This window comes from Aquila chrysaetos, chromosome 1 (assembly GCF_900496995.4).
Source record: "Aquila chrysaetos chrysaetos chromosome 1, bAquChr1.4, whole genome shotgun sequence".
Classification (NCBI taxonomy): Eukaryota; Metazoa; Chordata; class Aves; order Accipitriformes; family Accipitridae; genus Aquila; species Aquila chrysaetos.
This window is the reverse complement of record NC_044004.1, coordinates 30,459,395-30,473,555: the sequence shown is the minus strand read 5'-3', so window position 1 is coordinate 30,473,555 and position 14,161 is coordinate 30,459,395. Positions and strand designations below refer to the sequence as shown.

Genomic DNA, 14,161 nt, shown 5'->3' with positions numbered 1-14,161 from the left:
CAAGTGAACTACTAAGCTTTTGCAGAATCTTACTTCTAAACAGAGGCACCTCTTTCCCAAACCCACAAAAATGCACATAAATACTTAAGATTCACTAAAAATTGAATTAAACTTTAGTATCCAGAAATATGAAAATCCCAAACCAAACCCAAAACTGACTAGGTTTGGTTTAAGTATTTATCTAAAAAAATCTGTAAAACTTCTATTAATTAATAACTGGGAAATGTAGGAGACGAAGTCTTGCCATTCACAGAAGATTAATCCAAACATACCATGTAAATTACATGAGACTCAGTATTTCAGAAGAGTGGGAAAAAAGTTAATGAAATTACTTAATAATTATAGGGACTCCTTGTAAAACACATAACAAACTCTTACTTCAGACTCTTACAATGCAATTATTATCTGTACTGTTTGATCACAGGACCCCCAGAGAGTCAATATTGAGCTAGCAATAGGGAAGCTTTGGTTTGGAATACTTATCCTTCCTCCTTCAGGACAACAGTTCAGAGAAGTTTGAGAGTGTAGTCAGCTGCAAATCATAACTCCCATTGCCCACCATTCCATAACACTATTATAATGATAACTGAGGAAGGCAAAAAGCCCTGAAGAGCTTCTGATCTGTTCTTGCTAAGATAAAGTCAAAATGACTGGATATCCTCAAGTAGCATGAGGGGAAACAAAAACACCTGTCTGCAACTGACACTTCTGTCAACTATACAGAAGATGGCAACAAACAGTTCCAAGTCAGTTTAATGACAGTTCAAGAACAAAAATGACTGCATATTGAAAATAAGCAAAACAAATACCTTTGTATTTTAATTTCAATTTTAGTATCAAACAAAAGAGTAAATGAGAAAACAAGAAGTTGAAAAAAAATGTTCAATCCTTAAGATAAATCTTGTCATATAGATTTTTCTGCTCTCTGAAAATCAGCATTTCCGAAGGGAAAAATATTATATATAACTTGATTTATTGCCATCTAATCCCAAGAGAACAGAAAAATATGGAAGATTGATTTTCACATCCGAGTTGCCAAGGATAAGTGTTACAAAACACAGTAAGAGCTACAAGGCCACAGGAAAAATAAACATGCCATAATCTACAAAAGCATCCCCGACACATCTGCACAAATTCTTTAATCTGCACAAACAAATGCACTACAACTAAAAATAAACTGTCACATAAAAGAAAAATTAGTTTCACTGGGAAATTTTTTAGTTCACCAGGCCACTAACTCACGTGCTTGCAAAAGGGTGACGAACAAAGCAACACTTTTTAATCACCATTTGGTGACATATGCAGAAAGTCGCTGATGTAAGATGAGAGTTTGAAATAATGGCTACATCCGTTTCAGTTGTTGTTCTATCACTCTGTGGTGGCATGGGAAGCAATACTCAACAAAAATGAGAGCAACCAACAAAAGTTTACTAAAATTCACCTTAAAAAGATGGTATCTGCCATCGAGAATCTCTGCACTTGGTCTTACTTCCATAGCATTGTCTTCAGCCTAAGTTAAATAACACATTGCCCATTAAGACACCATACAACTCTTAAGTGATGGGCCACAATCTGAATAATGGTACAGATGCAATCTAGCTGTAGCTAGTCTGTCACACTATCCACACAAATTGCCAGTGAAGCAACACAGGAGCACTCTAGACTTGGGGTGGGGAGTCAGGTGCAAACTCACTGAACAAACGCACTGAACTGAGCAGAACAAGCTTATGACACACAAGCAGCTTTTCAGGGAAAAAAGCATGTAGAACACCACAAAAGTTGTACTAATTACCGTAATTTTATTCGTGGCTGAGGTAACTGGTAAAATTTCAAGACCCATTCGTATTCTCTTTTGTTTTTCACAGTAAGCTTTCCAGGTATCTTCATTGAACCCATAGTTGAAATAATCAGAGAGATCAGCCCCTTTAAATAGAAAAGCGTAGGTTTTTAGGATATTACAAAGTTCATCTTTTCTTTGCTGAACATACATACACCTCTATTTATAACATCAAAACAGATTAGGTATTGATCTAAAAACATACTACTGAAATGTACAATTCAGTCTTACATCAGTAAACACAGAGTATTCATGGCTAAGACTATAAAAACAGAAAAATTTACTCAGAAAGAGTATCTTGCCTAGCATCCTGTCTCAAGGATCGAGAGCAGATACTTACAGAATATCATAGCATATTATAATCCCCATATCATTACAACAGGATAAATGTATGATCTACAGGTTTACTGTATGTTCAGTGAAGAACCACTCCCTTTTGCTTGTTCTGTATTTTGACTCCTCATTTCGTTTTGACTCCTAGTTTCATTTGATGCCACGAAGTATTTTTATTGTAAGAGAGAGACCAGACATAACTCATATGCACAGTATATATTTCAAATAGCTAACAGTTCAAACACCAGAATAGTATTAAAGGCTTTTTTCCATTTTGTAGACACTATTTGCATTGCCAAAGCAATATACAAACACTAGGAAAAACTATACACAGCAGCAAGATGTACTGCCACTAAAAAAACCCAACCAACACTGGTATTAGACAAGTCTGGCCAAATCACTTGAGCCAATCAGACAAGACAGACAGGAGACTTATGGAAAGCCCATGCAGTACCAGCTTCTTCAAAGCTTATGGACGTCTATGCATGAACACAAACAAGCACAAGCAGTTACATTACACCATTCTTCATGTTCAAACCTGCTAGAACTATTTTCCTTTCTGCTTTATCTTCTGTCCTATGGCACACACCCATGGCAGTAATCTCCATAGAAATACAGTTTTCCAAGGAGACTTCAGGATATACATGTATTAAAAAAAATAAAGGGCATGTCCTACAGTCTCTTTTTGCTGACATATGTGCAGGATGTATACTAAGAAACATGGCACACCAACACACTCTGTGGCACAGCACAAAGGCAACAAGTAACTTAGCTGCTTTTTTCAAGTTATATTGTACAGTATCTTCTAGCTATAGGGTAGGTAACATCTACATGCAGTAAATGGGAATTATTATTAAAATAACCTACTGAATACCTACATATCAGTTAATGTAAACCAGTGCATTACCTGGCTTTCTCCAAGGTTTATCTTCAAAAGAATCTAAATCTACTTCCAGAAGTGGCACACCATTAATACTCCCTGGTGCGTCTAGATCCACCCCTTTAACTTTTGCACCTGTGAAGAAAGTTAGAAAGTTAGAGCCTTCTGTCTCTACCAAAGAGAGTTTTAACAGTTGCAACACACTTAAAATAGAAATTAAAAGTCAGATTTAAATTTATCAAGAAGTTTTGGAAGTGAAAATTATTTCCTTCATCCAAAACAATCAACAATTTTTTTTGCATTTTTACTAATATTACTATGTAAATTTTCTTACCAGAAGATCCATAAGCTCGTCCTCCTGTCTTAATATTGAGATTCACAGGTGCTGCTCCATAACTTAAAGAAATTAACAAAAAGCTAATTAGACAGAGAGAACTCTTAAAACAGAAGAAAACACAAAACACGAGTTAGCTAGATCCAGAAACAAACTGGACCCAGGCTCAATCGCCATCCTGAATCTCTAGCTTTCCAAGCTGGTAACACTGTAAAAGTAAAGAGATCAGCCTAGGAGGAAGAGAGTGTACCTTTCTATGCTCAGTAGCAACTTCTCCAACTAATAAACAGTTGTGAAGCAAGTCCCAGTCACTCTTCCTGAGTTGAAAGGATAAAGACCTTGATAGAAACAAGAATGGACAGAACCAGAAGAAGAGAGAAAGGAAAAATGCAGTTCATTTAAGGATACAGATGACAGTCTGGGATTAGAGTAAAAACAAAATAAAAAAAAGAAAGGGTTTAGACAGATCCTTTTCTCTTTTCATAATTATTCCGTTTAATCTGTACAGAAGTGGAAAATACAAGCATTTCTTTACAATGATTGAAAGGCTGTCCGTTTCAGTGTACTTCTAGCAATCACCTATCCTTGTGACCAACAGAAAAGTACGTAACATTTCACTTTCCAAAATACTTGAGAGCTTTCTTCATAAAAATGCACTCAGAAATCTAGATACTGAACTGATTTAACTACCTTAGGAATTACAGTATTGTTCATTTGGAACATTAAGAGGTAGCTTTCGCTACCATTTGCATGCAATGTATCTTACCCTCACAGGTGGTATCAACCCATCAACATAATGAGACTAGCATATAATTAGAAGGCAGTGTATAGTTTACAGTACCACTTCCATTAGTTTTCATTCAAATGCTACAACAGTACAAAACTGACACAAAACATTTAACCTTCCGATCTGCCATGCTCTATTTGTGCCTGACTGTCAAACAAATGTTACTTTTTTTTAAAAAGCAGTTGACTACTGTATGAAAAATCATTTAACCCTATGAAAGGAACTTGTTATACTGAAGTTAAAATGAACAGCAATGCTGAGTTTGGTTTAGGTTTACTGCCCTTCCACGAACTTTCTGTCCCATTTGCCCAGAAAAAAGGTTTTTCAGAAAACAACCATTTCTACATAAAACTTTCTAATTAGAGTTAGGATCATCTTTTCTGTATTCATGGAAAGAGCACCAGCAAATCCACTGAGAATATAAATCTAGTTTTGCTTTAGTCTCACAAAATTTGAGGTTGCTTCCTACACCACAAGCATACTGCAAGCTATTAGAAGCTCACAAATAAAGAACTGAAAGAATTGCTATTTTTTATATTACATTGATTTGCACAGTTATTTTAGGATTTGAAATACTGGAAGTTCAAAAATTTTATGTTTCAAAAATGAGTAAACTGCCTGCATTCTGAAGTTAAGAACACAATAATATACATGAGTCAGACCTACCTGCAGACCTGTCATAATTCTATTAAGAAACGACGCCCTAGTAACTCTGGTTTTAATAAGCATAAAAACATTAGGATTCCCAAGACAAACAAGCAGACCACTTCCCTCAGAAAACTTCCATGTAATAAAAAATAATATTTCATGATTTTGGGTAAAATTAATACTGTTCAAAAGTGTTCAGTGAAAAACAAGCCCTTTATCAAGAGAAGAAGGAATATGGGACAATAACAGCAGCAAAAAATTTCTTGAATGGTACAAATGCCTAAAACATGATCTTGAGAAATTATGTCCAGAGATTGGGAGCTCAATCCTGAAGTACATTAAAATCCTATTTGAGAACATCAATAGGAATTAAAAGTATAGAGGTCTAATTAGAACTGTATCCACTACAAACAGAACCAAGGACAAACGTTTCTAATGTTCTTTGTGCTTATGACTCTACTATTTGCAAGAAAAATGTCACCATCACAATAATGACCCTAAAAATGCTATGTAACATAGCCATTCCATAATAAAACTCAACTCTTGACTTTACAAACTTAATACAATTATTTCTCAAAATCTGAAACCAAAATTTAACTCCTACAACAGCTCTTCCTTTAAGACATCTCATTGGTTTAATTTCACTTTTTTGTTTTCAAGTCATTGCATCATTGAAAACATTGTTGAAGAGCTGAAAAAAACTAAATTGAGACTAATTATGCATATAATTTGACACTAACAAGTATTAAAGAGCCTGAACTAATACTTAAATGTGATCTTGAAAGTTCCCCCAGTTAATGTTTGCAAATAACTTACCCATACTGTGGAGCTCCTGTTTTAATATCCCCTATGGTGACTTGAACATCATCTTCATCATCATCACTATCACTATCACTGTCATCCTCAGCCTCTGCCACCTTCTACGAAAGAAAAAGTCATTGCTTAGACAAAAAGCAGTCACTTACCTTTACAGTGGAAAAATAATCCAGACAAAACTATCCGTTCTAGAAATCTTTGAAAGAAAATCCTCCTTTTCCTAGAACTCAGAAGCAAGTAGCATTAACAGCAAACTTAGGAGGCTCATCTGCTGAAATGCTACAAGTATCCGAAACATCTGGATCAATATAGGGAAGTATCTTTAATACCAAGCTCTGTTTCTGAAACATGGTATTACCTAAATAAACATAAAATAGTTTCCACTATCTAATATCCTTTTTCCCCTCTATCTAGCTCATACACACCAGTCCTACTCTTATCTTGTCACTCAGGGAAGAACTTAAAAGATATGCAAGACTAGCTTCTTGCCATCCTTCATTACATATCCAGAGTAACTCAAATAAAAGTTTTTCCAGTTGTAGATGAACACGGCGCTTCAGAGAAATCTAATCAGTTACTAACATCAGTGAACTATATAAAATACTCGAGATTTTTCAGCGACCAGGCTGAAAAAAACAGACACAAGATCACACTGCATGCTGTCCTGTCCCATTGCATTCAAGCTTTCTGGTAAGTAAAACAGTCATGCCAGTTCACACCAAGAGTTCATTCAGTCCAGTGTTTTGGGTTTGTTTGGTGTTTTGTTTTGGCTTTCCCCTCCCAGCGACCACAGGGGAGAGAAAAAACAGGGCAAACACATATGATGCTCCTCCCTAACACTCTTTCAGCTGCTGACTATTATCAGCTCAGGGTATCTCCTAAGCCAGTTACGGTTTGTCTGTTTAGTAACCCCCAATGGATCATTTTCTCAAGTACTTGCCCAGACTTCCCTTGGACTCATAAAAACTCCCAGCAGCGACACTCTCTTTGGCAAGGAGTTCCATAGCACTGTCTACTGCATGAAGATCCAACCTCTTTTATTTGTTTTCATCATGGCTCCTACAACTTTCATTTAACAGTCCCAATTCTCCTATGAAAGGGACTGTGAGGAGTGAATCCTTATAGTCTCCACACATGATTTTGTTAGCCTTCATCATATCCTACGTATGCCTGTCTTCCAGGCTAAGAAGTCCTTGCTTACTCAGCCACTCCTTGTATGGAAGCTCCCTTGATTACTCTTGCTGTTCTTCTCTCAACTTTTCTCAGTTGAAGTAAAGCCTTTACAATGTGAGGAGAACAGAACAGTGCACAGAATTCAGGGTGCAACTGAACCATGAATTTATGGTATAATGATATCTTCCATTTTGTTCTCTATTCATTTTCTGTAGATTCCAAGGTTTAACTGCTTTTTGGACTCCAGACAAGCAATTAACCATCAATTTCATGATCTTTCTGTGTTTCTTAGTGCATCCCTCCTAAGTGGCAGTGATCAGCTCAGAGACCACCATTTTATTTGTAAACCTGTTTTTCCTTCCATGAACATCACTCTTCTTTCTCTATACAGAATTTCAATAACCATTTATTAACCAGTCAGTTCTTCACAGATAGTCCTTGCTCTTACTATCTTGAATAACTTTGTAACATCAGAAAACTTGTGATCCCACAACTTACCCCTTTTCCAAGTAATTTATAAACATATTAAACACCACAGGTTATGCACAACTTTCCAGGGAATCCCCACTGGAGGTGACTTCCTTCAACATGAAAACTGAACCTTTACTTCTACCCTGTTTTCTATTTTTACACATCAATTAACCATGTGGGACTCATCCTATAGCTGCTTAGTTTTCTTGAAATCCTTTGGTGAGGAACCTCTTCAAAAACTTTGTGGAACCCAAGTGAACTTTATCAACCAGATCACCCTTATTCACATATTTGTTGAATCTTTCAGCAAGAGGCTGAACATACCAAAGTTGATTCTGCCCAGGTAGCCTGCAGTTAGTTATCCAAGCACAGCTGAACTCCAGCCTTTATCTATTATACCATTTATTAACTTGCCTGGTACATAAATTAGACAAAATAAAGACAAAAATAAGCAGCTGTATAGCTTGCTATACAACATTAATATAATTTACATAACATTTAAGAGTCTAACGGGGGGGGGGGGGGGGGGAGTGTCTAGATCAGCATAGATATTCTGTAAATAACAGCTGAAGATGAAAGACAGTCTTTGAATGCCCCACTGCTGAAAAGTACAAGTTGACCACTCTCTCACACACCAGGCAACCCACACAGCAGAGCGCCACTACAAATGCATCAAACAGCAAATAAAATTTTGTCTGGAGCATGTACCTTTTCAACCAAACCCAATTTCACTCATAAACAATGATTTCTTAGTTCCCTCCTCACAGGAATATTCACCTTTTCTTATTCAACCAACTTGAACACCATCCGTTTTTCTAGGTCGCTGCTGACCCTTCATGTGCACCTTTCACCATGAAGTTCTCAGTTTTATGGAGATGTTCTAATGATATCCTAACAATGCTAGGCTTTATATAGGTGAAAAACACAAAGATATGCAAGTACAAGGAAACTGCACCAATGAGGATTTTCAGAAATATTTTTAGATCCCCGAGCCCAAAAAAGGATACTATTGTCTCCTTTTACCTAACATATTAAATCTATTTCCCACTTATAGTATTAGCATCAGCACAAAAAGCCTTTGGTGCACTTAAAATAAAGAGCTTTTCAGTTTAAACAACTGAAATAAGTTTAAGTTTTTGTAATTTTTTCCCCAACTTTCAGTAAGTTGTAATATCTTTTATAACTAAGGTATCAGACTTACTGAAAAAAATATACTTTTGAGAGAGGCCAGTCCTTAGAACTTGCACAAGTATCATGATAATGGTTTCTGCATCACTTAAGAGAATTCTTGCAAAATATAAGCTAAAAAATCCCAGTGAGGTAAAATTACAATTTTTTCATAGAACAAATTTAAACTGTTCCCATTCACAGTAAATTGAGGCCTTTTATTAACATTGCAACTGCAAATTTCATTTCCTGGTCCTTTCCTTCATCATACTAACACTGAAGTTATACTGAACATTGGAGACTACTACCAAACAAGTCTGTTTTGTTGCCCCTGAAAGGCACGTGTTATTCATCTCTTGGTCCGCATTTTCCCATAGTTCTGCAAATGCTGATTGTTTATCACGTTCAAAAAAGAAAAATGATCAGAGGATTTTACTTTCCTCTCAGTGAGGAAAAATAGAGAGTATCATTTTGAAAAGGGTATCTTTGAGAACCGACAGCTGTCTTGACGCACAGTCTTTCCCCCCCCAAAAATGGAAGTACTATTCATTTATTTTCTGTGAGTTAGATTTAAAAAGTGGACTGCAGCTGGAAATCAGATTTCCTGATTTAGTAATTTCTACAGAGTTTCTGCAGATAGTGTCAAACACCTTTTATGAAAAAAAAAAAAAAAAAAAAATCAAAGGCATACACTTCCGCATTAATTCATTTAATTATAAGTCCTAGCCAAATTATGAATACCCCTTAAGCCAAAACAAATTAAAGCAGTATTTCAAAAACATTTAAAACTACCGTTTTCACAATGCCATTTTCTGCTGCGTCCTCTTCGTTTCCAGGTGGGGGTGGAGCACTTGAACAAAAACAAACAGGAAAAGATGAAACTAGGTATTTATGCAGATAGTATTTCACACATATCAGCTAATGAAAAAAGCCTTGCTACATCACTCCAGAGAAGAGCCAAAGCTCCAGCTATCTTCTGCATTAATTAAAAAAAAACCAGAAAAAATTTCTAGATGAATATAACTTTATATTAGCAGGATAATATTTAGCTATCATAAATCATACTAACTGGATATTTGTAGAATACTTGGACATAATAAGGCATTACACCTGGATCCTCTTTTGAAATCAAAGTGAAATCTTCCATAATATATGAAGGGAGAATAACAGCTTCCCGCCCCTGCAGACTGACACTTTTCACCGACATAATGGAAAAAACATTTAAATACCCATAGGTAATGTTGCACTGAATCAAAATTCCCATATCTGCATTGTGAAATTTTCTTCCACCATATGGAATAGCTACAATTCAATGATTAATTCAATTATATTTTAACTGTATGCTGAAAACTAAAAATTTTAAAACTACTGGTCTACCTAAAATGACCAGCACTGTCAAATCCATGCAAATGAGCTGTCTCACTGGGCTTACCTACTGCTGTTTCTTAAGCAGCAATATTTTCATTTCCACAGTTCCATTAACCGTTAGGATATTGCACCACAAATAGCAGAGTAAGCAGGGAGCCATTTAGAAACAATATTCTTTCACTGAAAAGATATTTCTGAAATGGAGTGAGCAACTGCCAATTTTTATTGAATAGAATGATTTTGATCCTGTCTTCTGTGGGCAAAATACCCACTCATGAGCATTGCACCAAAACCCAACACAGACCAAGTACAGCCCCAAGGATTCAAGCTTGAGCATTTCACTTCACCACCCAGGAAAATGACAGACTAGCTACAGAATCTGAATAAAACCTCATGATTTTTATATATACAAAGAATGCCAAAACTGAGAGGCCAGAGACCAAAACTTTTAACAGGTAAACTGTCACCACACTTCCAGAGTTCCAAACACAACTCATAAGATGCATAAGCTACCATTTGTTATGCCTTTTAGTCCATAACTATGTATTGAGGCAGACAAATGCCAAGCTAGACACTACCGACCAGAAACCGGAGTAAAACACCACTGTTTCTAAAGATCATTTCAGTTGCCATGCAAGTAATTTTCTTAAACAACAGTAATACTGACAAAAGGTACCAGGTCAACAAAGGGAATCAATTGATATGGAATAGCTTCCAAATAAAGAGCAAATAAATAATTAGAACTCTTTGTTCTGGAAAAGAGATGATTCAAGACTAATGCGACAGAGGTCTAGAACACTGTTAAGTGACATGGAAAAGGTGACAGGAAACTACTCTTTCTTATACTACAAGAACTAATGGGAATCAAATAATTGCATCTAGTAGCTGCTTCAAAACCATATTGTATATAGTCAAGTGGTAGAGATCATTACTGCTGTATCTCACTGTGCCTGTCAAAAGTTGATGTCAGTTCAAAAAAGCAACTGAGCAAACTTACGACAAGAAGTCCACCAAGGGTAACTAAATTCAAGAGCTCTCATTGAAAAAAATCTCTGTTGACTGGAAGCATTTATAAAAAGTAAAAACACAGGTTTTCTTGCATTGGCTTCCCCTTTATTTGTTTAATTTGACAATCAACAATTTCCATACTTTATCAATTGTGAGACTTCTTTCATTCAGTATGAGAGACTTATTCCCATTTCCAGTCAGTCCTTGCTACCAACCTCCATCAACTTAGCTAGCTTTTCAAAGGAGCATCTTTGTGCTCTCTCATACAGCCCCTTATAAATCAAGCTGGCTCCCTCAAACGCTTCCAAAGCTTTTTCTAAATTTCTTTCAAATACTCTCTTACTAATAAAAACAACCACCCCAAAACCCAAAGTAGATGTGTTATGCAACCTGCACATCAAGCTAGCTGGTAATCTTCCACTGCTTCCTTGTATTCCTCTTCTCGTAACTACATTGTAAACTCTTTGGGAGACAAGACTGTCTTTCAATTTCTAAATCATCCAGAACAAATGAAGTCCTGATCCATTACTAAGACTGCAAAGCACAATAATTACAGAAATAAAAGACCTGCTGGTATTTTGTGAGGGGCTACTGCTGTCCATACAGTTAAAACTTAAAATAACTTTCATACGGAAGTGTCCCAATTTCACAGGTAAAACCATTTCACAGAAAAGCTAAGTCATTCTAGCAGGCGAAACATACTATCTTAAGGTGATTTTCAAAGACACCAGAGTGTGTTCGGGTGCTACGGACTTTCAAGCAACTGGGAAGAAGAACGTAACGTATACAACTTTTGTGTGGCCACACTGCAGGGCTCCCCAGTTCTCAAGATACTCACCTAGCTTTTTCTTCCTCTGGTCTCTCTGCTTCATTTTCATCTATCACAAGAGAAAAGAAACACGGTGGTTAAGAATAAAATCCCCCGAACACCAACCGTGACAGATATCTTGCCACGCAGATTATCAGGCAACCCTTCAGGTTACTACTGAGACATTTTCATAACGTTTCAATTGTGAAATCAGCCAAGCAGACCCCCGAGCCCTCAGAGTGCTCTGTACTGACAGGTCCACCACAGGGGCAGGGTTCCGTTTACAGGTTTCGTTACGATTTGAACGTAAAGAAAGTCCCTAAAGTTGTAAAGAAAGTTTATGCGTAAGAGGTTAAGGCTGCTTCAGTACTTCAACGCTGGGAGCCCGGGCAGGGGGGTGTACGGGGGCGAGGCTCGGACGCCCCAGGGGTGCGTGTGGGGCAGGAGCGCCATGCGAGCCTCCCGCCTCGGCGGCCCAGCACGCCGCCTCGGCCTGCGCGGCCAGGGCAGAGGGGGCCGGGAGACCTTCGGCGCCTCAGAGAGCGACCGCCGAGCGCCCGCGGGGGAGGGGGCAGGGAGCCACCGCCGCGGCGGGGAGGGGGCCGCGCACAGGCCCGGGACCGCACCGCCGGAGGGCTGGCCAGGAGGAGGGGACTCAGCAGCCGCGGGGGTGGCGGGACGGGGGGACCCTTTTAAACGGCCGCCGGCCAGCCCGGCTCGCCGGGCAGGTGCGGGCCGCGCTCAGCCGCGGGCGGGCCGGCCGGCCGGCCGGCCGGCCTGGCAAGGCGAGGCGAGGCGAGGCGGCGCACGCCGCGGCCTACCCCCCCCCCCCCCCGCACCCCGTCGCCGTTGGCGGGGCAAAGCGCCGGGACGGCGTGCGGGGGACGCGGGCTAGGGACGGGGGTCTGGGAGGGTCCGTACCGCCATAGAGCCACTCCTCCTCCTCGTCTCCGGCGGCCCCGCCGAGGTCCGCCGACAGCCGCTCCACCTCGCCGGTAGACATGGCCGCCTCCCGCGGGAAGCGAGGGCACAGGCCCGGCGGCGCCGGGGCCTCCCGCCGCCGGGCAGCGCCGCCGCCCCTGCCCGGGCCTCCGCCGGCGCCTCAGGCCGCGACCGGGCGGCGGCCGGGGGGTCGCGAGCGGCCGCCCGGCCCAACGCCAGCGCTCGCGGAGGCACCGCCGCCGCCTGCTCGGCGCTTCCCCTCCCCCGCCGGCTGAGTGACACGCACAGGAAGCGGGCCCGGCCCGGCCCCGCGGCGCCCTGGGCACGGGCACGCGGGGGGCGGCCCGGCGGCGCCCGGCCGCGCAGGGAGGGAGGGAGGAAGGGAAGGGAAGGGAGGGCGGGCGGCGGGGGGGGACGTGGCCGGGCGCGGCCCGGCGCCCTCCGCTCGCCGGGGGGCCCTGCCGGGCCGGGGGCCATAAGTGGGGAGAAGTGGAGGGGCCTCCCGGCTGCCCGCAGGAGGAGCGGAGCGGGCCGGGCCGGGCCGGAGGGGAAGGGGGAGAGCGGCCGTGCGGCCGCGCCGGGCCCGGGGACTGCCCTCTCCGCGGAGGCCGGTCCCCGCTCTGCGCGCTGCCAGTCGGCGGCACTCACCTCGGCTGCGCCTTCCCCACACCCTCCCGAGGCGCGGCGTGCCTGCGAGAGCCGTCCGTCCTTCCTCTCGCTGCCCTTTGTCTCCGCTGCCTCTCGGCGGTCCTTGTGCTCTTCGCCATCCGCAAACGCCCGTCCGTCTCCTCAGCAGGGAGCACCGGCAGCGTGGCGATCTCCTCTAGCGCATCCTCGCCCACCTCCAGAAGCAGGACTTGGCCGAACACACGTACAGTCCAGTGCCGTGCTTCTACTGGCGGCTGATGGCAGCTGCCGGGGGGGGAGCGTAACCACAGGATAAACGCGCTGCTGCTGCTACTTCTGCTAGTGCTGTCCTAGCTTTCGGCTCAGGGACTCTCCCAGCTGGAGGTAATATTCTAGGTTTAACAACTCTTCATAAAATTTTTTTTCCCTTCCACAAATTGCCTAGTTTTATTTTTAGCTCCAGTAAGAGTTTAACGTTCATAGCGTGCATTGAGTGTTCCAGAGCGTAAGTACACATTTCGTGAAGAAACTGCTCTTATTTTAAAAGCGGTGGCAAGTAGCAAGCTACTTTTAGTGATGCTTTTCTCACTTCACATCTGTGAATGCTGCATTAACAACTGCAAGATTCATGAGAAAATTTTAAGTACCAAAAACTGTCAAAACGAGTTTCGACCAGTCGTGTGTACAAATGGAGTCTTTGGCATCTTAGGATGTTTGTGGAAACTAAAAAAAGGACCCCTTTTTCACCGCAGGACAGCTTGTGAAAAATCACACCAGAGGGCTTGACTGTACTACAAACACATCACAACTCTGGGTAGGGGTAGGTTATTCTTTGAATTGCCTGCATAGGGAACCTTTTTTTAAAGTTTCATATATGGCATGATGTTTCACTGGAGTTCACATGAACAAACTACCTTCTCCAAAGGCATTTTTTTCCCTGAAATTAAATGGTTGGGTGTCAT

General features: G+C 41.2%; 1 protein-coding gene across 9 annotated transcripts in view; it reads right to left on the bottom strand.

Annotated features, from left to right (window-relative positions):
- Window positions 1–12,891, bottom strand: part of FIP1L1 (factor interacting with PAPOLA and CPSF1) — a 44,046-nt gene extending 31,155 nt beyond the window's left edge. For 2 of the 9 annotated variants that reach the window (XM_030013404.2, XM_030013424.2), the window contains exons 1-8: window positions 12,552–12,888; window positions 11,661–11,700; window positions 9,239–9,296; window positions 5,636–5,739; window positions 3,385–3,446; window positions 3,078–3,185; window positions 1,793–1,923; window positions 1,442–1,510 (exon numbers count right to left, since the gene is read on the bottom strand). In XM_030013404.2, the coding sequence (XP_029869264.1) occupies window positions 1,442–1,510; window positions 1,793–1,923; window positions 3,078–3,185; window positions 3,385–3,446; window positions 5,636–5,739; window positions 9,239–9,296; window positions 11,661–11,700; window positions 12,552–12,633 (654 nt within the window). In that variant the 5' untranslated portion in view covers window positions 12,634–12,888. Of the gene's footprint in view, window positions 1–1,441; window positions 1,511–1,792; window positions 1,924–3,077; window positions 3,186–3,384; window positions 3,447–5,635; window positions 5,740–9,238; window positions 9,297–11,660; window positions 11,701–12,551 lie in introns of all 9 variants that reach the window. The other 7 variants (XM_030013451.2, XM_030013460.2, XM_030013415.2 and 4 more) reach the window with 6 other exon arrangements.
- Window positions 12,892–14,161: the final 1,270 nt, after the last annotated feature.